The sequence below is a fragment of the Pelodiscus sinensis genome, unplaced genomic scaffold, assembly GCF_049634645.1.
Source record: "Pelodiscus sinensis isolate JC-2024 unplaced genomic scaffold, ASM4963464v1 ctg209, whole genome shotgun sequence".
NCBI classification, from domain to species: Eukaryota; Metazoa; Chordata; order Testudines; family Trionychidae; genus Pelodiscus; species Pelodiscus sinensis.
In genome coordinates this window covers 38,755-59,682 of record NW_027465851.1, presented here as the reverse complement: position 1 = coordinate 59,682, position 20,928 = coordinate 38,755, and the positions used below count along the sequence as shown (strand labels likewise).

At 65.3% G+C, this 20,928-nt stretch overlaps 1 protein-coding gene across 1 annotated transcript in view; it reads left to right on the top strand.

Moving 5' to 3' along the window:
• LOC142823897 (arf-GAP with GTPase, ANK repeat and PH domain-containing protein 3-like) overlaps positions 1 to 20,928 on the top strand; it is a 90,780-nt gene that overhangs the window by 40,675 nt on the left and 29,177 nt on the right. The window contains exons 3-4 of the mRNA XM_075915646.1: positions 19 to 183; positions 9,148 to 9,309. Of these exons, the coding sequence (XP_075771761.1) occupies positions 19 to 183; positions 9,148 to 9,309 (327 nt within the window). The remainder of the gene's footprint in view (positions 1 to 18; positions 184 to 9,147; positions 9,310 to 20,928) is intronic.

The following is a 20,928-nucleotide window of genomic DNA, read 5'->3' as shown; positions in this document are numbered from 1 at the left end:
CTAGTGCTTGTCTTGCAGCCGCCCCCCACTCGACCAGCAGCACCTCCCTGCACTCGGAGCGCGCCGTCACCCTGCTGGGCGCCAGCGCGAAGCCAGAGGGCATGCACCAGCGCTCCTACTCCGTCTCCAGCGCCGAGCAGTGGAACGAGGCCGTGGGGGTCCCCGGCGGCAGCCCCAACCCCCGTGAGTACCCGCCCAGGCCTCCGCTCGGACCTGCCCCCTCCGCCCGGTGCGGAGAAAGGCCCCCCCGCCGGCGCTGGGCCTCGAGCCCCCTCGGCCGGCCGTGGGGAGCGGGGGCAGCCCTGTGCCTCGCGCTCATTGGCTGCGCCCCGCTCGCTCCCCTCCGCTGGCTCAGGACAGTGGAGTGAATTAAAATAATTCCCACATTTCCCAACGCAGCCACTTTGCCGAATTGGAAAATAAATGCCTCTGTGCCGCATCCATCACTCCTGCGTCGCGGCACGGCCGCCGCACTAAAAAAGCAGTTAAATGCACATCAAGAGCGGAGCAGCCATTTCCATGCCCGCGCGCCCCTCGTCGTTCTCATTAGCGCGGCAGCCGCCCCCCCGCGCGCTCCCAGGGGCTTTCGCAGTTTAAAGAGAGCCTCTTTATGATCATTACCGGAGTCCGACTGTGCCGGCGCCATTTGCGGCTGAGGAGGCTCCTCATTTGTAACTGTGAAAAACTATCAATTTCAGCGCGCCTGATGCCGCAGCTTCATCACTGGCCCCATCAGCTCCCTGCTGGAAGCGAATTAATCAGACTGTTACTGCTGATGGGGCGCGCGGCTACGGGAGCGGAGGGCGAGCTCGGAGCACTCACGTGCCTGGCTCCTGCCCCCCGCCGGACCCTGAGTGGGCCAGGGCCAGTCCCGCCTGCCTCTCGCTCCGGAGCAGCCCCAGCCCGGCCCAGGCCGGACGCGGCGCCACCCCGCACGAGACCCTGCCGGCCCCTGTGCGGGAGCTGTCCCTGGTCCTGCAGGGCCCCCGGACGTGGGGGAGTCTCACACCCCGATCCTGCAGGGCCCCGGACATGGGGGAGTCTCACACCCCGATCCTGCAGGGCCCCGGACATGGGGGAGTCTCACACCCCGATCCTGCAGGGCCCCGGACGTGGGGGAGTCTCACACCCCGATCCTGCAGGGCCCCTGCACGTGGGGGAGTCTCACACCCCGATCCTGCAGGGTCCCCGAATGTGGGGGAGTCTCACACCCCGATCCTGCAGGGCCTCTGCGCGTGGGGGAGTCTCACACCCCGATCCTGCAGGGACCCCGCACGTGGGGGAGTCTCACACCCCGATCCTGCAGGGCCCCCGGACGTGGGGGAGTCTCACACCCCGATCCTGCAGGGCCCCCGCACGTGGGGGAGTCTCACACCCCGATCCTGCAGGGCCCCGGACATGGGGGAGTCTCACACCCCGATCCTGCAGGGCCCCTGCACATGGGGAAGTCTCACACCCTGGTCCTGCAGGGCCCCCGGACGTGGGGGAGTCTCACACCCCGATCCTGCAGGGCCCCGGACATGCGGGAGTCTCACACCCCGATCCTGCAGGGCCCCCGCACGTGGGGGAGTCTCACACCCCAATCCTGCAGGGCCCCTGCACGTGGGGGAGTCTCACACCCCGATCCTGCAGGGCCCCGGACATGCGGGAGTCTCACACCCCGATCCTGCAGGGCCCCGGACGTGGGGGAGTCTCACACCCCAATCCTGCAGGGCCCCTGCACGTGGGGGAGTCTCACACCCCGATCCTGCAGGGTCCCCGAATGTGGGGGAGTCTCAAACCCCGATCCTGCAGGGCCCCCGCACGTGGGGGAGTCTCACACCCCGATCCTGCAGGGCCCCCGCACGTGGGGGAGTCTCACACCCCGATCCTGCAGGGCCCCCGGACGTGGGGGAGTCTCACACCCCGATCCTGCAGGGCCCCTGCACATGGGGGAGTCTCACACCCCGATCCTGCAGGGCCCCTGCACGTGGGGGAGTCCCACACCCCGATCCTGCAGGGCCCCCGGACATGGGGGAGTCTCACACCCCGATCCTGCAGGGCCCCCGGACATGGGGGAGTCTCACACCCCGATCCTGCAGGGCCCCTGCACGTGGGGGAGTCCCACACCCCGATCCTGCAGGGCCCCCGGACGTGGGGGAGTCTCACACCCCGATCCTGCAGGGCCCCCTGCACATGGGGGAGTCTCACACCCCGATCCTGCAGGGCCCCTGCACGTGGGGGAGTCTCACACCCCGATCCTGCAGGGCCCCTGCATGTGGGGGAGTCTCACACCCCGGTCCTGCAGGGCCCCTGCACGTGGGGGAGTCTCACACCCCGATCCTGCAGGGCCCCTGCACGTGGGGGAGTCCCACACCCCGATCCTGCAGGGCCCCTGCACGTGGGGGAGTCCCACACCCCGATCCTGCAGGGCCCCTGCACGTGGGGGAGTCTCACACCACGATCCTGCAGGGCCCCCGAATGTGGGGGAGTCTCACACCCCGATCCTGCAGGGCCCCTGCACGTGGGGGAGTCCCACACCCCGATCCTGCAGGGCCCCTGCACGTGGGGGAGTCTCACACCCCGATCCTGCAGGGCCCCTGTATGTGGGGGAGTCTCACACCCCGGTCCTGCAGGGCCCCTGCACGTGGGGGAGTCTCACACCCCGATCCTGCAGGGCCCCTGCACGTGGGGGAGTCTCACACCCCGATCCTGCAGGGCCCCGGACGTGGGGGAGTCTCACACCCCGATCCTGCAGGGCCCCTGCACGTGGGGGAGTCTCACACCCCGATCCTGCAGGGCCCCTGCACGTGGGGGAGTCTCACACCCCGATCCTGCAGGGCCCCGGACATGGGGGAGTCTCACACCACGATCCTGCAGGGCCCCGCATGTGGGGGAGTCTCACACCCCGATCCTGCAGGGCCCCCGGACATGGGGGAGTCTCACACCCCGATCCTGCAGGGCCCCCGGACATGGGGGAGTCTCACACCCCGATCCTGCAGGGCCCCTGCACGTGGGGGAGTCTCACACCCCGATCCTGCAGGGCCCCCGGACATGGGGGAGTCTCACACCCCGATCCTGCAGGGCCCCTGCACGTGGGGGAGTCTCACACCCCGGTCCTGCAGGGCCCCTGCACGTGGGAGAGTCTCACACCCCGATCCTGCAGGGCCCCTGCACGTGGGGGAGTCTCACACCCCGGTCCTGCAGGGCCCCTGCACGTGGGGGAGTCTCACACCACGATCCTGCAGGGCCCCTGCACGTGGGGGAGTCTCACACCCCGATCCTGCAGGGCCCCTGCACGTGGGGGAGTCTCACACCCCGGTCCTGCAGGGCCCCTGCACGTGGGGGAGTCTCACACCCCGATCCTGCAGGGCCCCTGCACGTGGGGGAGTCTCACACCCCGATCCTGCAGGGCCCCTGCACGTGGGGGAGTCTCACACCCCGATCCTGCAGGGCCCCCGGACATGGGGGAGTCTCACACCCCGATCCTGCAGGGCCCCTGCACGTGGGGGAGTCTCACACCCCGATCCTGCAGGGCCCCCGGACGTGGGGGAGTCTCACACCCCGATCCTGCAGGGCCCCTGCACGTGGGGGAGTCTCACACCCCGATCCTGCAGGGCCCCCGGTCGTGGGGGAGTCTCACACCCCGATCCTGCAGGGCCCCTGCACGTGGGGGAGTCTCACACCCCGATCCTGCAGGGCCCCTGCATGTGGGGGAGTCTCACACCCCGATCCTGCAGGGCCCCTGCACGTGGGGGAGTCTCACACCCCGATCCTGCAGGGCCCCTGCACGTGGGGGAGTCTCACACCCCGGTCCTGCAGGGCCCCTGCACGTGGGGGAGTCTCACACCCCGATCCTGCAGGGCCCCTGCACGTGGGGGAGTCTCACACCCCGGTCCTGCAGGGCCCCTGAATGTGGGGGAGTCTCACACCCCGGTCCTGCAGGGCCCCTGAATGTGGGGGAGTCTCACACCCCGATCCTGCAGGGCCCCGGACATGGCGGAGTCTCACACCACGATCCTGCAGGGCCCCTGCACGTGGGGGAGTCTCACACCCCGGTCCTGCAGGGCCCCTGCACGTGGGGGAGTCTCACACCCCGATCCTGCAGGGCCCCTGCACGTGGGGGAGTCTCACACCCCGATCCTGCAGGGCCCCTGAATGTGGGGGAGTCTCACACCCCGATCCTGCAGGGCCCCTGCATGTGGGGGAGTCTCACACCCCGGTCCTGCAGGGCCCCCGCACGTGGGGGAGTCTCACACCCCGATCCTGCAGGGCCCCTGCACGTGGGGGAGTCTCACACCCCGGTCCTGCAGGGCCCCCGAATGTGGGGGAGTCTCACACCCCGATCCTGCAGGGCCCCTGCACGTGGGGGAGTCCCACACCCCGATCCTGCAGGGCCCCCGCACGTGGGGGAGTCTTACACTCCGATCCTGCAGGGCCCCTGTATGTGGGGGAGTCCCACACCCCGATCCTGCAGGGCCCCTGCACGTGGGGGAGTCCCACACCCCGATCCTGCAGGGCCCCCGCACGTGGGGGAGTCTTACACTCCGATCCTGCAGGGCCCCTGTATGTGGGGGAGTCCCACACCCCGATCCTGCAGGGCCCCCGCACGTGGGGGAGTCTTACACTCCGATCCTGCAGGGCCCCTGCACGTGGGGGAGTCCCACACCCCGATCCTGCAGGGCCCCTGCACGTGGGGGAGTCTCACACCACGATCCTGCAGGGCCCCCGAATGTGGGGGAGTCTCACACCCCGATCCTGCAGGGCCCCTGCACGTGGGGGAGTCCCACACCCCGATCCTGCAGGGCCCCTGCACGTGGGGGAGTCTCACACCCCGATCCTGCAGGGCCCCTGTATGTGGGGGAGTCTCACACCCCGATCCTGCAGGGCCCCTGCACGTGGGGGAGTCTCACACCCCGATCCTGCAGGGCCCCTGCACGTGGGGGAGTCTCACACCCCGATCCTGCAGGGCCCCGGACGTGGGGGAGTCTCACACCCCGATCCTGCAGGGCCCCTGCACGTGGGGGAGTCTCACACCCCGATCCTGCAGGGCCCCTGCACGTGGGGGAGTCTCACACCCCGATCCTGCAGGGCCCCGGACATGGGGGAGTCTCACACCACGATCCTGCAGGGCCCCGCACGTGGGGGAGTCTCACACCCCGATCCTGCAGGGCCGCCGGACATGGGGGAGTCTCACACCCCGATCCTGCAGGGCCCCCGGAAATGGGGGAGTCTCACACCCCGATCCTGCAGGGCCCCTGCACGTGGGGGAGTCTCACACCCCGATCCTGCAGGGCCCCCGGACATGGGGGAGTCTCACACCCCGGTCCTGCAGGGCCCCTGCACGTGGGGGAGTCTCACACCCCGGTCCTGCAGGGCCCCTGCACGTGGGGGAGTCTCACACCCCGATCCTGCAGGGCCCCTGCACGTGGGGGAGTCTCACACCCCGGTCCTGCAGGGCCCCCGAATGTGGGGGAGTCTCACATCCCGGTCCTGCAGGGCCCCCGAATGTGGGGGAGTCTCAGGCTGCGATCAGTCACTGCAGGGACTCTGCTGCATGCAGAGGTGGGCGGGGGGGGGGGCCCTGCCCCTCCCCCCACAGGTGTCTCTGTGGTGGTTTGAATCCAGGACTCGGGGGCTCGGGCGCAGGCCTGGGCGCCTGCCGTTGGCCTGTGGGCGTGTGCCGGGTTCTCAGCCTGCAGGGCAGCTCGCCGGGGGTCCCAGAGGGGTGAGCTGGCCTCTGCCGGCTGCCACCTTCCTTTCCTGCACGGCCATCCCCAGACTGACCCGGCCGGGGCCGCGGCGCGCAGGGTGCAGGGTGGAGATCTCGGCCCCAGAGCTGTGTGCGCCTGTGGAGCGCTGCCCCGGGAGCGGGCACGCTGGCCATCCCGCGGGTCCTGAGGGACAGCCCGGGCCCGGCCAAAGGGGCGACGGGGCAGCTGCCGGGGCCTGCCAGGTGGGTTCCACTGTGCGGGTAGTTTTCTGGGCCGGCGCTGGAGTCTGGTCCCCGCCCACAGGCCGTGAGCAGTGCGGTGCTGTCCCTGGTGCACCAGTGTCCGATTTCCTGCATCCCACCCTCTGGGCCCCAGCTGGGCACAGCGGGACGGGGAGCTGGGGGCTTCGAGCAGAGCCAGAAGTCGGGAGCTGAGGAGCGGAGCTGGCTCACGGCCCTGGCCCCTTCCCTGTGCGTGCTGCAGGGCTCCACAGAACGGGCGCCTGGAAGGCGGCTCCCCGACGGCGTTACAGAGGCTAAGGACACTGCGCCTGCCTGGCTGCTCGGCCCCCCACGCCCAGCCCTGCTAGCCGCGGGCAGGCGGCGTCCAGACGGCCAGGGCAGGAGCAGAGCATCCGGCCCGCATCCTGCAGAGCCTGCCGGGGCAGCTGCGTGTCTCCTGCAGCGACCAGGAGCGGGCTGCCCCACGCGGACACTGCGGAGCCGGGCTGCTGCGGACGCTGGCCCAGAGTTCTGGTGAGGCCAGGCCCCTGGCTCTGCCCAGGAGCAGCCTCGTGTGCCCTGGGAGACCCGTTTCCGGGGTTGCTCCAGGGCGCCCCGCCCCGACGCAGGGACTTGGCAGAGGGTCACAGTTACTGGTCGGCTGGGAGCAGAGCGCCTCCCCGGGCTGAGTGTGGGACGCGCTCCCGCCAGAGTGGGGGGCCCTGCGGGTCAGGGCGGTGTGACAAGCGGGGCGCTCCTGCCGGAGCAGGGGTGTGGCCGCCACGCAGGGAAGCGGGTGCTGCGGCGTGGCCAGACGCGGCTCTGGGGAGACGGCCCCCTTGGGAAGAGCGAGGCTGTGCTGACAGGCGCCCTCGCGGGCTTGGCGTGGAGCCCATGTCTGCGCCGGTCCCCTGGTCCCAGCATCTCCGCTGCCCGGAGGCCGAGGGGCCGGCCGTGGGGCAGGGCTGCAGGGGGTGACAGCGGAGCGAGGCGCCTGCCTTGGCGGCTGATTGGAAGCCTGCGCCGTGTGCGCTGTGAAATTGAATGTCAGGCTTTTGATTTTGTAGCTGGTCTCTAATGAAATTTGACATTTAATGGTGAGTGCCGCGGCAGCGTGTGTGTGTGTGAGCGGAGCTTGATTAGCGTGCTCTAATTGACAGTAATTAGGCAGCTCCCTGATTGTTTCTAATTCTGCTATTAATTGTAAGGAACAGTGTGATTGAGGATAAATTTGGTGCGTTGCTGCCGGGGATACGGCTTCTCCGGCTCCGCAACAGCAGCCCACGGAGCCCACCCTGCTCGGGCGCCGGAGAGGGGCCGCCCCGTCCTGTCCTCTGGAGGAGGAGCCCCTCGCGGGGCTGGCCATGGCTGCCAGCCAGGCACACGGCTCGGACAGGGCCTAGGCAGGGTTCCCAGCAGGTGGGTGCTCCCAGAGCAACCCCGCCTCCTGCGGACGGGGAGTGGAGCAGGGCCTGTCTGCGGCCTGGGGACGTTTCTGAGGAGTGGGCACAGGGCAGGGCGGTGTCCAAGGCACTTACATGGACAGCAGGCAGGCAGGTTTGGGGCGTCTCTCAGCTACAGGAGCAGGCAGCTAGTTGGGGTGCCACCGTAAGACAGGACTGAGTGGGGATGGTCGGGGTGTGTCTGGGGGACGGGAGCGGGCAGGGACAGTCGGGCAGATACCGGGGGCGGGAGAGGACAGGGACGGTCGTGGGAATACCGGGGGTGGGAGCGGGCAGGGACGGTAATGGGGATACCGGGGGTGGGAGCGGGCAGAGATGGTTGGGCAGATACCGGGGGCGGGAGAGGACAGGGACGGTCGTGGGAATACCGGGGGCGGGAGCAGGCAGGGATGGTAATGGGGATACCGGGGGTGGGAGCGGGCAGGGACGGTCGGGCAGATACCGGGGGCGGGAGAGGACAGGGACGGTCGTGGGAATACCGGGGACGGGAGCAGGCAGGGATGGTAATGGGGATACCGGGGGTGGGAGCGGGCAGAGATGGTTGGGCAGATACCGGGGGCGGAAGAGGACAGGGACGGTCGTGGGGATACCGGGGACGGGAGCAGGCAGGGATGGTAATGGGGATACCGGGGGCGGAAGCGGGCAGGGATGGTCTTGGAGATACCGGGGGTGGGAGCGGGCAGGGACGGTCGTGGGGATACCGGGGACGGGAGCAGGCAGGGATGGTAATGGGGATACCGGGGGCGGGAGCGGGCAGAGATGGTCTTGGGGATACTGGGGGTGGGAGCGGGCAGGGACGGTCAGGGGGATACCGGGAGCGGGCAGGGACGGTCGGACAGATACTGGGGGCGGGGGCGTGAGCGGGCAGGGACAGTCAGGGGGATACCGGGAGTGGGCAGGGACGGTCGGGCAGATACTGGGGGCGGGGGCGGGAGTGGGCAGAGACGGTCAGGGGGATACCGGGAGCGGGCAGGGACGGTCGGGCAGATACTGGGGGCGGGGGCGGGAGTGGGCAGAGACGGTCAGGGGGATACCGGGAGTGGGCAGGGACGGTCGGGCAGATACTGGGGGCGGGGGCGGGAGTGGGCAGGGACGGTCAGGGGGATACCGGGAGCGGGCAGGGACAGTCGGGCAGATACCGGGGGCGGGGACAGGAGTGGGCAGGGACGGTCAGGGGGATACCGGGAGCGGGCAGGGACGGTCGGGCAGATACTGGGGGCGGGGACAGGAGTGGGCAGGGACAGTCAGGGGGATACCGGGAGCGGGCAGGGACGGTCGGGCAGATACTGGGGGCGGGGGCGGGAGTGGGCAGGGACAGTCAGGAGGATACCGGGAGCGGGCAGGGACGGTCGGGCAGATACTGGGGGCGGGGGCGTGAGCGGGCAGGGACAGTCAGGGGGATACCGGGAGCGGGCAGGGACGGTCGGGCAGATACTGGGGGCGGGGGCGGGAGCGGGCAGGGACGGTCAGGGGGATACCGGGAGCGGGCAGGGACGGTCGGGCAGATACTGGGGGCGGGGGCGGGAGCGGGCAGGGACGGTCAGGGGGATACCGGGAGCGGGCAGGGACGGTCGGGCAGATACTGGGGGCGGGGGCGGGAGCGGGCAGGGACGGTAAGGGGGATACCGGGAGCGGGCAGGGATGGTCGGGCAGATACTGGGGGCGGGGGCGTGAGCGGGCAGGGACAGTCAAGGCGCCTGAGGGTCTCTGGGACTGTCTGCGAGGGAATCGGGCGGTCCGGAGCATGACGGTGTCGCGATCTCTCCGTAGCAAATGGCACGGCCGAAGTCCTCGGCTCCAGCCCGAACGTCTCCAGCACTGCAAGCCCGAAGCTGGAGCCGCCTCCGTCCCCTCATGCAAACCGGAAGAAGCACCGCAGGAAAAAGAGCACGGGGACAGGCCGCCCCGATGGCCCCAGCACAGCAGCAGAAGGTAGGACGTGTCCCCAGGCGCTTGCCGCGTGTTGCCATAAGTCCTGAGTTCTCAGACAAGGGCTCGCAGCCCAGCGTGGCCGCCCTTGCTTCTCCCCTGCAGCAGGGAGCAGGGACTGTACCCCGGTGCCAGCTGCTACAGCCAAACACCTGCCAGGCCAGCAGCCGCTTTCCATTGGCTTGTACGTTTGCCCAACGTTAGCAACATGAGCGTCCTGTCCCGGACGTGAACTCCCTGCACCCCGGCCACGTCAGCGGGTCTGGCCGGTGCCCCGTCCCGTCCTGTCCCACGTGTGAACTCCCTGCACCCCAGCCACGTCAGCGGGTCTGGCCGGTGCCCCGTCCCGTCCTGTCCCACGTGTGAACTCCCTGCACCCCAGCCACGTCAGCGGGTCTGGCTGGTGCCCCATCCCGTCCTGTCCCACGTGTGAACTCCCTGCACCCCAGCCACGTCAGCGGGTCTGACTGGTGCCCCGTCCCGTCCTGTCCCACGTGTGAACTCCCTGCACCCCAGCCACGTCAGCGAGTCTGACTGGTGCCCCGTCCCGTCCTGTCCCACGTGTGAACTCCCTGCACCCCAGCCACGTCAGCGAGTCTGACTGGTGCCCCGTCCCGTCCTGTCCCACGTGTGAACTCCCTGCACCCCTGCCACGTCAGCAGGTCTGGCTGGTGCCCTGTCCCGTCCTGTCCCACATGTGAACTCCCTGCACCCCAGCCACGTCAGCGGGTCTGACTGGTGCCCCGTCCCGTCCTGTCCCACGTGTGAACTCCCTGCACCCCAGCCACGTCAGCGGGTCTGGCTGGTGCCCCATCCCGTCCTGTCCCACGTGTGAACTCCCTGCACCCCAGCCACGTCAGCGGGTCTGACTGGTGCCCCGTCCCGTCCTGTCCCACGTGTGAACTCCCTGCACCCCAGCCACGTCAGCGAGTCTGACTGGTGCCCCGTCCCGTCCTGTCCCACGTGTGAACTCCCTGCACCCCAGCCACGTCAGCGAGTCTGACTGGTGCCCCGTCCCGTCCTGTCCCACGTGTGAACTCCCTGCACCCCTGCCACGTCAGCAGGTCTGGCTGGTGCCCTGTCCCGTCCTGTCCCACATGTGAACTCCCTGCACCCCTGCCACGTCAGCGGGTCTGACTGGTGCCCCGTCCCGTCCTGTCCCACGTGTGAACTCCCTGCACCCCAGCCACGTCAGCGGGTCTGGCTGGTGCCCCATCCCGTCCTGTCCCACGTGTGAACTCCCTGCACCCCAGCCACGTCAGCGGGTCTGACTGGTGCCCCGTCCCGTCCTGTCCCACGTGTGAACTCCCTGCACCCCAGCCACGTCAGCGAGTCTGACTGGTGCCCCGTCCCGTCCTGTCCCACGTGTGAACTCCCTGCACCCCAGCCACGTCAGCGAGTCTGACTGGTGCCCCGTCCCGTCCTGCCCCACGTGTGAACTCCCTGCACCCCTGCCACGTCAGCAGGTCTGGCTGGTGCCCTGTCCCGTCCTGTCCCACATGTGAACTCCCTGCACCCCAGCCACGTCAGCGGGTCTGGCTGGTGCCCCGTCCCGTCCTGTCCCACGTGTGAACTCTCTGCACCCCTGCCACGTCAGCGAGTCTGACTGGTGCCCCGTCCCGTCCTGTCCCACGTGTGAACTCCCTGCACCCCAGCCACGTCAGCGAGTCTGACTGGTGCCCCGTCCCGTCCTGTCCCACGTGTGAACTCTCTGCACCCCAGCCACGTCAGCGAGTCTGACTGGTGCCCCGTCCCGTCCTGTCCCACGTGTGAACTCCCTGCACCCCAGCCACGTCAGCGAGTCTGACTGGTGCCCCGTCCCGTCCTGTCCCACGTGTGAACTCCCTGCACCCCAGCCACGTCAGCGGGTCTGACTGGTGCCCCGTCCCGTCCTGTCCCACGTGTGAACTCCCTGCACCCCAGCCACGTCAGCGGGTCTGGCTGGTGCCCCATCCCGTCCTGTCCCACGTGTGAACTCTCTGCACCCCTGCCACGTCAGCGAGTCTGACTGGTGCCCCGTCCCGTCCTGTCCCACGTGTGAACTCCCTGCACCCCAGCCACGTCAGCGAGTCTGACTGGTGCCCCGTCCCGTCCTGTCCCACGTGTGAACTCTCTGCACCCCAGCCACGTCAGCGAGTCTGACTGGTGCCCCGTCCCGTCCTGTCCCACGTGTGAACTCCCTGCACCCCAGCCACGTCAGCGAGTCTGACTGGTGCCCCGTCCCGTCCTGTCCCACGTGGGAACTCCCTGCACCCCTGCCACGTCAGCGGGTCTGGCTGGTGCCCTGTCCCGTCCTGTCCCACGTGTGAACTCCCTGCACCCCTGCCACGTCAGCAGGTCTGGCTGGTGCTCCATCCCGTCCTGTCCCACGTGTGAACTCCTTGCACCCCTCCTCCCACGTGTGAACTCCCTGCACCCCTGCCACGTCAGCGGGTCTGGCTCGTGCCCCGTCCCATCCTGTCCCACATGTGAACTCCCTGCACCCCTGCTCCCACGTGTGAACTCCCTGCACCCCAGCCATGTCAGCGGTTCTGGCTGGTGCCCTGTCCCGTCCTGTCCCACGTGCGAACTCTCTGCACCCCTGCCACATCAGCGGGTCTGGCTGGTGCCCCGTCCTGTCCCACGTGTGAACTCTCTGCACCCCGGCCACGTCAGCGGGTCTGACTGGTGCCCCGTCCCATCCTGTCCCATGTGTGAACTCCCTGCACCCCTGCCACGTCAGCGAGTCTGACTGGTGCCCCGTCCCATCCTGTCCCACGTGTGAACTCCCTGTACCCCTGCCACATCAGCGGGTCTGGCTGGTGCCCTGTCCCATCCCGTCCCGCGTGTGAACTCTCTGCACCCCTGCCACATCAGCGGGTCTGGCTGGTGCCCTGTCCCGTCCCGTCCCGCGTGTGAACTCTCTGCACCCCTGCCACATCAGCGGGTCTGGCTGGTGCCCCGTCCTGTCCCACGTGTGAACTCTCTGCACCCCTGCCACGTCAGCGGGTCTGGCTGGTGCCCCGTCCCGTCCCGTCCCGCGTGTGAACTCTCTGCACCCCTGCCACGTCAGCGGGTCTGGCTGGTGCCCCGTCCCGTCCCACGTTTGAACTCTCTGCACCCCGGCCACGTAAGCAGGTCTGGCTGGTGCCTCGTCCTCCCCCAGGATTGCTCTGATCTCAGCACTAGCAGAAAACCTGTCTGAGGAGCAAGGGATTATGGGGGCGGCCCCCCAGCTGTGCGTGGCTCCCGCTCTGGTGTCCCCAAAGCAGCCTGGGTTGGCAGGAGCCAGGCTGTGTGAGGGTTCGGGCTGGCCTGCCCAGCTGCTGAGCTTTACAGGGCAGCGCAGGTGCTTGCTGGGCTGTTGGCTTTGCTGCAGCAAGTGGAAATCGAGTTCCCACACCGACGGCAGGGCCCCTTCCCAATCTGAGCCCACGCCCGGCTGGCTGGGGCAGACGTCCATGGCTGCTGCCCCATTCTGCCCCCGCCTGCTCTGCGGCCGCCCCTGGCCCGGGCCCTGCCCCGCCCGCTGGCGCCAGGCGCACGGAGCACCCTGGGAAAGCTGGGGAGGCCCGGACAGCTCGCTCAGTGCGTCTCATTCGGGAGGTAATCAGAGCCAGGACGTGCGGAGCAATTGAATCTTAGTTGCTCTGAAGTATCATAAATCAAGCCAGCTGCTGCCTTTTTACATGGGCGCATGCTAAGGAGAGCGCGTGGCGGGCTGCTAGGGAGCATCTGCAAACTGCGGCCAGCCTGACAGCACGTCGCCGAGCGAGCGGGTCCGGCAGGAGGCGAGCGCCGGAGAGCAGCACGGGCTGGAGGGGGCCGCTCTGAACTCCTCGGGCCGGCCCCGCAGCCCTGCGCTCCCCCGGCAGCTCCGGCCCTTTGGCTCGGCTCTCGGCAGCCGGGGGGGCTTGCACGGCGGCGCTGGCGGCAGGCGCCTTTGCCACGCTCCCTAGCACAGCACCCCGCGGCTGCCGGAGCTCCAGGGATAATGAACTTCTCATGTGCTTAAAGAGTGATGCAGGGGCCTGGCGAGCGGCTGACAGTCCCGTAATGGGCTCCTCCGCGCCGGGCCGCGCCCCCGTGTCTGCGTGGGGATGGGGGGCCCGGGATTGACGGGGGGAAGTTGTGCGGGGCGCGGGCGTGATTAATGCCGACTGTCAGGGGCTGTTGGGCGCGCCGCTTACCGGCTTGCCGGGGATTACGGCCGCCGCGCTCTGCTCCCGCCCGCCCCCGGCGTCCCTCCCTGCGTCCCTTCACCCGCCCCCAGGCGCCCGCCTGCTCCCCTCCCCGCGCCCCTTCACCAGGCCCCGAGGCGCCCACACGCTCCCCTCCCCACGCTCCTTCACCCGGCCCCGAGGCGCCCGCACGCTCCCCTCCCCACGCTCCTTCACCCGGCCCCGAGGCGCCCGCACGCTCCCCTCCCCGCATCCCTTCACCCGGCCCCGAGGCGCCCGCACGCTCCCCTCCCCGTGCCCCTTCACCCGGCCCCGAGGCGCCCGCACGCTCCCCTCCCCGCACCCCTTCGCCAGGCCCCGAGGCGCCCGCACGCTCCCCTCCCCACGCTCCTTCACCCGGCCCCGAGGCGCCCGCACGCTCCCCTCCCCGCGCCCCTTCACCAGGCCCCGAGGCGCCCGCACGCTCCCCTCCCCACGCTCCTTCACCCGGCCCCGAGGCGCCCGCACGCTCCCCTCCCCGCATCCCTTCACCCGGCCCCGAGGCGCCCGCACGCTCCCCTCCCCGTGCCCCTTCACCCGGCCCCGAGGCGCCCGCACGCTCCCCTCCCCGCACCCCTTCGCCAGGCCCCGAGGCGCCCGCACACTCCCCTTCCCACGCTCCTTCACCCGGCCCCGAGGCGCCCGCGCGCTCCCCTCCCCGCGCCCCTTCACCCAGCCGACAGGTGCCCGTGCGCTCCCCTCCCCGCGCCCCTTCACCCAGCCGACAGGCACCCGCGCGCTCCCCTCCCCGCGTCCCTTCACCCGGCCCCGAGGCGCCCGCACGCTCCCCTCCCCGCGCCCCTTCACCCGGCCCCCAGGCGCCCGCGCGCTCCCCTCCCCGCGCCCCTTCACCCAGCCGACAGGCGCCCACGCGCTCCCCTCCCCGCGCCCCTTCCCCAGGCCCCGAGGCGTCCGCACGCTCCCCTCCCCGCGCCCCTTCACCAGGCCCCGAGGCGCCCACACGCTCCCCTCCCCGCGCCCCTTCACCCAGCCGACAGGCGCCCGCGCGCTCCCCTCCCCGCGCCCCTTCACCAGGCCCCGAGGCGCCCTGCACGCACCGTTCTCCAGTGCTTGGCCCGGGGCAGTCGCCTGGCCACCCATAGGCAGGCCGGCCCCTCCCGGGGTGCCTTGGTACAACCACCCCCCGGCTCTGCACAAACCCCACCCCCCACCTCTGGGTGGTCTTGGGACAGCCCCCCCTCCCCCCGCGGCTCTGCACAAACCCAACCCCCCACCTCTGGGTGGTCTTGGGACAGCCCCCCCCCCCCGGCGGCTCTGCACAAACCCAACCCCCCACCTCTGGGTGGTCTTGGGACAGCCCCCCCCCCCGGCTCTACACAAGCCCAACCCCCCACCTCTGTGAACCCAGAACACCTCCCCTCTCTGGGGGTATGTCTACACTACCCTCCTAATTCGAACTAGGAGGGTAATGTAGGCATACCGCACTTGCAAATGAAGCCCGGGATTTGAATTTCCCGGGCTTCATTTGCATAAGCAGGGAGCCGCCATTTTTAAATCCCCGCTTGTTCGAACCCCGTGCCGCGCGGCTACACGGGGCTCGAACTAGGTAGTTCGAACTAGGATTCCTATTCCGAACTACCGTTACTCCTCGTTCCACGTTCCTAGTCCGAACTACCTAGTTCGAGCCCCGTGTAGCCGCGCTGCACGGGGTTCGAACAAGCGGGGATTTAAAAATGGCGGCTCCCCGCTTATGCAAATGAAGCCCGGGAAATTCAAATCCCGGGCTTCATTTGCAAGTGCGGTATGCATACATTACCCTCCTAGTTCGAACTAGCGGGGTAGTGTAGACATACCCTGGGTCTCCCCTCGGTCTGACCCCGCCCCATCTGGGTGCTCCTCAGACTGACCCCACCCCTCGGTCTGACCCTGCCCCCTCTGGGTGCTCCTCGTCTGACCCTGCTGTGACACACCGGGCCGTGTCTGGGCACAGCTGAGGGCGTCCGCTCAGGGCGAATTGCTCAAATCCGGGGCTCCTTACAGCCCCCAGACTGGTGACCTCTCCAAACAGGCCACAAACCAGTCTCACAGAGCGCTTCAGCAGCCTGCCTGAAGCCTCCCGAGCAAAACCCCTCCAACACCCCACCAATATCCGTGCCCCAGATGGCCCCGGGCCTATACACAGGTGGGGGGTCCTAGCACCCAATCCCACCTACCCCGAACAAGTTCTGTCCGGTTCCAAGAAACCGGCCACAGATCCCTGGTCAATTTACCCTCTGGACCTTACCACAAATCACGCTGGGCCAATCCTTTAGAATCTATATCTAAAGGTTTATTATTACAAGAAAGAAAAGCCTGAGAGTAAGGTTATTAAAGTACAGTACGTTACATGCACCGAATCTCCCAGTTCTCGATGCAGGCTCTAGCAGAGATGTTGCAGCTGCTGGTTAAAAGTTCTTATTGCACATCCTACGATCAGGATGGGTTCACAGGTCTTCCGGGCTCTTCAGTCCCTGCAGTGCTGCCTCTGGGATGAAGTGCTGAGCTGAGAACAAAATGGCATCGACCACATGGCCTCTTTTATCCCCTTCCTGGCCTCTTCTAGTATGTAGCAGGTCACCTGGTCCTCAGCCTCTCTGTGTTCCCTGCTGGCTGCTCTCAGGACAGCCCCCATTCTTTGGGTGTGTCTTTGGCCCATTGAGAACCATTGTTCCACAGGTAATTAGCATGTCCACAGGCTCCACAGGCTCGGTCCTGCCCAATGCTTAACCACATGCAGGGAAATCTTCAGTTTCCACACAGATTACAGATCTACACACACAGACATTATATACTCACATAAACAGTGTACACAGGATCAGAAAACAACAAGCTCCCATTCAATACCCCCCATGGCTCCCTTTCATACAGATTTCTGGGGCCAACACCCCCACCTAGGGGTGCAGCAGCGATCTGGCTGCTTCCCTCCAATTCGGTAATGTGACACCCCCAACGCAAAATTGATGCAGGAAGTGATGCCAGTAACATCACTGAGGGCATCACAGGCCTCCCCCAACAAAATGGTGGTGTGCCTCAGTTTCCCTTCTTACACAGGACCTTCTGGCTGGAACCCTTTTTGTCCTGTAAGAAGTTCCAAGACCAGTTACAAGTGTTAACCACGATATAGCAACATCACAATGTCCCCTTACATACCGTCTGTCGTTTGGTACATCTCCAGACAGATTACATGGTATTTTCATAAGCTCATGCACACTGTATACCGTTACAATTCTCTGCCACAATAATCCATTGGTTACAAGAATTAACATCAGTAACAAGAACAATCCTATGCCAGGTGTATACTGAAATTCTCCGTCAGGCCCCTTCTCTGGCCCCACACCATTGCAGTTTTGGCCCTTCAGGTTTAAACTGCAAATCTTCTTGACCAAAGCAGGTCCTGTCCCTCCCCCTTGTCCTGTGGGCTCCAGGCCTGAAACCTCTGGCCAGACCAAGACAAAGGGCTGCCTGGGCGTGACTCCCTGACTCACAATGGCCCTGGGATTCTCCCCCTTCCCCCACTCAGTGGGGTAACAGCAGTGAGCTGTAGACTCCCAAGTCTCTCCTCTGTCCACCTCCAACCTCTGTTTCCACATGGAACCAGATATCAACCTCCCTGATTGAGTATGAGTGTCCACCGTGTCCAGAGATGGGAGCGTAACTGCCATCTCCTGCATCCTAGGGAGAGTGACCACACAGCTGTTCTGCTCTGCATACTTGGCTACACTGTCCTCCTCCTGAATCTGAGACACTAACTTCCCACTCTCCTCATCCACCTGGGAACAATCCTGTCCCACACACACTGACTTCCCAGCAAGCTGGTCACCCACAGTCACTGGGTTAACCACCTGCTCCAATTCTCCGGCTGTTCCTGCCTCATCTGGAACAACCCTCAGTCCCTCTGAGACCTCTCCAACACCATCCACACTGGGTTTCCCTAAACCCTAGTCATTGGAGTCACTGTTAACAGACAAGTTCTGTCTGTCAGGCACCAAAACAAGTGCCTCACACAAGAAGCTGCTGCCGTTTACAGGCAGAGCTTTCTCCTGAATGCCTTCTCCAAGCCAGGCATCCTCACCTCCCTCACTCACAGCAAACTGCTTGCTACAAGCACTGCCAGGACTCTCCTCCCTATGAGCTCCCTTAAGCAGCAGTTCACCCTTCCCTGGCTCTGCAGCAGCCTTGCCCTGCTGAGCCACAACCAATTCCTCCTGCAATTCCCTTACTCCGTGAGTCATCTCTGGCCCCTCAGGTGGATTCACAGACAATCCCCTCTCAGGCACATAGACAGACCCACCAGAGACAGGGTCAGAAGCACCTTCACTCCCTGTGCAACTCTCTAGATGGCTGTAAACTTCCATACCATCATTAGGCTCCAGAGTTAACATGCCCTCAATCTCTCCTTGTGCCTGGGCTAAGGGGTCACCCTGGTCCCACAGAGTTGCTCCCCCCTCTGCCAGCAACACAGCAGCATTAGGCACAATATCAGGGTCACCACTGTCTGGTCTCTGGGGTTCTGGTAAAACACTGACTGACTCTACCTGAGTCACCTCATCCCTCTCCCCAGCAGATACAAACCTTGGGCCACCCCCTTCCTGGGCCTTAGCCATATCCAGACCCAACTCTGGGACAACAACACTGCTCTCAGCCTTCACAGGCTGTGGGGCACCTTCCTCAGACACAGGAAGAAACTCTTCCCCACACACGGTCAGACAACCACAGACAGCTTCTCCCTTGTCCCAACACCCCTGGCTAATCTCAGGCATACAGCTAGCCACTGGGACAGCTTCCTTTACTGCCCCACTGCTACTTCCACCAGCCAAATTGCCAGCTTGCACACACTGTGCTTCTTCACACAACTCAATTTCAGCTTGTGCAGGTTCAATTCCACAAACCTCACCAGCCACCAACTCCTCAACTAAAACTTCACTCTGGCCAGCCACTCCAGGCTGCCCCAGAGAAACATTTCCCTGACTTCTGGGCTCTTCCTGCCCTGGTTCTGATTCCAGCCTCACCTCTGAGGCATCAGACGGGCCCTCACCCCCAGGCTCACTGCCCCCCTGCACAGACACACAGCCATCTGCCACAGGCACACATGTAGAGACACTTTCCCCTTGGTTACAGGGAGACTGACCAGCTCCAGGAAACTTTCCATACCCACATGCACCCCCTTCCCAAACCTCCCTGCTAGCTACAGGTAACACAAAAGGTTTGCATTCACACATGCTTTGGGGTTGGGTCATCACATCAGCTGGGTAAAATACGTCTGCCATATCATAAGCACCCCGCATACCCACAGAGTTACACATTGAACCTTCAGGAGGATACAGTCTCTCTTGTTCTTTTAGTCTCTTAAGCTGGAGGTCAAGTCTAGCATTTTCCTCCTTGGCTAGGGCCATCTTCTTTGCATGCTCTGCCATTCTCTCTGCATGTTCTGCTTTTCTCATCTCAAGTTCCAGATCCATCTCCTGCTTTCTCTTAGCAATTTCTTCATCTGCCTTCCGCCTTCTTTCAGCAGCCTCCTTGGCTTGCTTCTGCTCCTTTTCATCCACATCTCTGGTTAATAACAGCACTACCAGATCTAGTTATAGGCCCTTTTCCTAAAGGCAATGCCTCTCTGTGACGTAGTGGGGGTACTTGCTGGGATGTGGTGACCCCTGCTGTCTGGAGCAAGACCCAGCAGGGAAAGCCTCACTAGGCAGAGGTAAGGCCAAACTTGTTGAACCAGTGGCCAGACACCCCCCATGGAGAGGAACAAAGGAAGGTGGAAGGCTGCCCTGGCTTGGGGGGCAGGGCTGGAAGAGGGCTAGTTAGTTCCTCGCTGGAAGGCAGGGTATAAGGAGCTGGGGAGGGGGCTGGGACTCCCCTATCTCAAAGGGGGGGCACTGAGGCCTCTTAGCCCCAGTTCCTGTAACCAGATTACATCTGTGCTGCGCTGTGCTGGAGGAGCAATAAACCACCCTCAATTCCACTGGCTGGTGCAGTCTGTTTGTGCCATTTCGGGGCTCAGGAGACGGGGAACCCCCAACGCGCCGTCACACTCTCCCCAAGCACAAATCCTTCAGAGCAGTCTTGCTCAGACTCTCATATAATTCCGGGTTCATCGCAGCGGCTCTTTAATCAACCAAACTCTCAACACCAAAAATCAAATTTAGACAGCGTGGGGTCCTGATCCCAAAGCTCAATTGACCAAGATCTGTGGATCCTGCCGACTACGCCACTGTGACGGACCGGGCCATGTCTGGGCACAGCTTAGGGCGTCCGCTCAGGGCGAATTGCTCAAATCCGGGGTTCCTTACAGTCCCCCTGACTGGCGACCTCTCCACACAGGCCACAAACCAGTCTCACAGAGCGCTTCAGCAGCCTGCCTGAAGCCTCCCGAGCAAAACCCCTCCAACACCCCAGCAATATCCGTGCCCCAGATGGCCCCGGGCCTATACACAGGTGGGGGGTCCTAGCACCCAATCCCACCTACCCCGAACAAGTTCTGTCCGGTTCCAAGAAACCAGCCACAGATCCCTGGTCAATTTACCCTCTGGACCTTACCACAAATCACGCTGGGCCAATCCTTTAGAATCTATATCTAAAGGTTTATTATTACAAGAAAGAAAAGCCTGAGAGTAAGGTTATTAAAGTACAGTACGTTACATGCACCGAATCTCCCAGTCCTCGATGCAGGCTCTAGCAGAGATGTTGCAGCTGCTGGTTTAAAAGTTCTTATTGCACATCCTACGATCAGGATGGGTTCACAGGTCTTCCGGGCTCTTCAGTCCCTGCAGTGCTGCCTCTGGGATGAAGTGCTGAGCTGAGAACCAAATGGCATCGACCACATGGCCTCTTTATACTCCTTCCTGGCCTCTTCTTGTATGCAGCAAGTCACCTGGTCAGAGGCCAATCTCTGTGTTCCCTGCTGGCTGCTCTCAGGACAGCCCCCATTCTTTGGGTGTGTCTTTGGCCCATTGAGAACCATTGTCCCACAGGTAATTAGCATGTCCACAGGCTCCACAGGCTCGGCCCTGCCCAATGCTTAACCACATGCAGGGAAATCTTCAGTTTCCGCACAGATTACAGATCTACACACACAGACATTATATACTCACATAAACAGTGTACACAGGATCAGAAAACAACAAGCTCCCATTCAATACCCCACATGGCTCCCTTTCATACAGATTTCTGGGGCCAACACCCCCACCTAGGGGTGCAGCAGCGATCTGGCTGCTCCCCTCCAATTCGGTAATGTGACACCTGCCCCTCGGTCTGACCCCACCCCCTCTGTGGGTGCCCCTTGGTCTGACCCCGCCCCCTCTGTGGGTGCCCCTTGGTCTGACCCCACCCCTCAGTCTGACCCCGCCTCCTCTGTGGGTGCCCCTTGGTCTGACCCTGCCTCCTCTGTGGGTGCCCCTTGGTCTGACCCCACCCCTCAGTC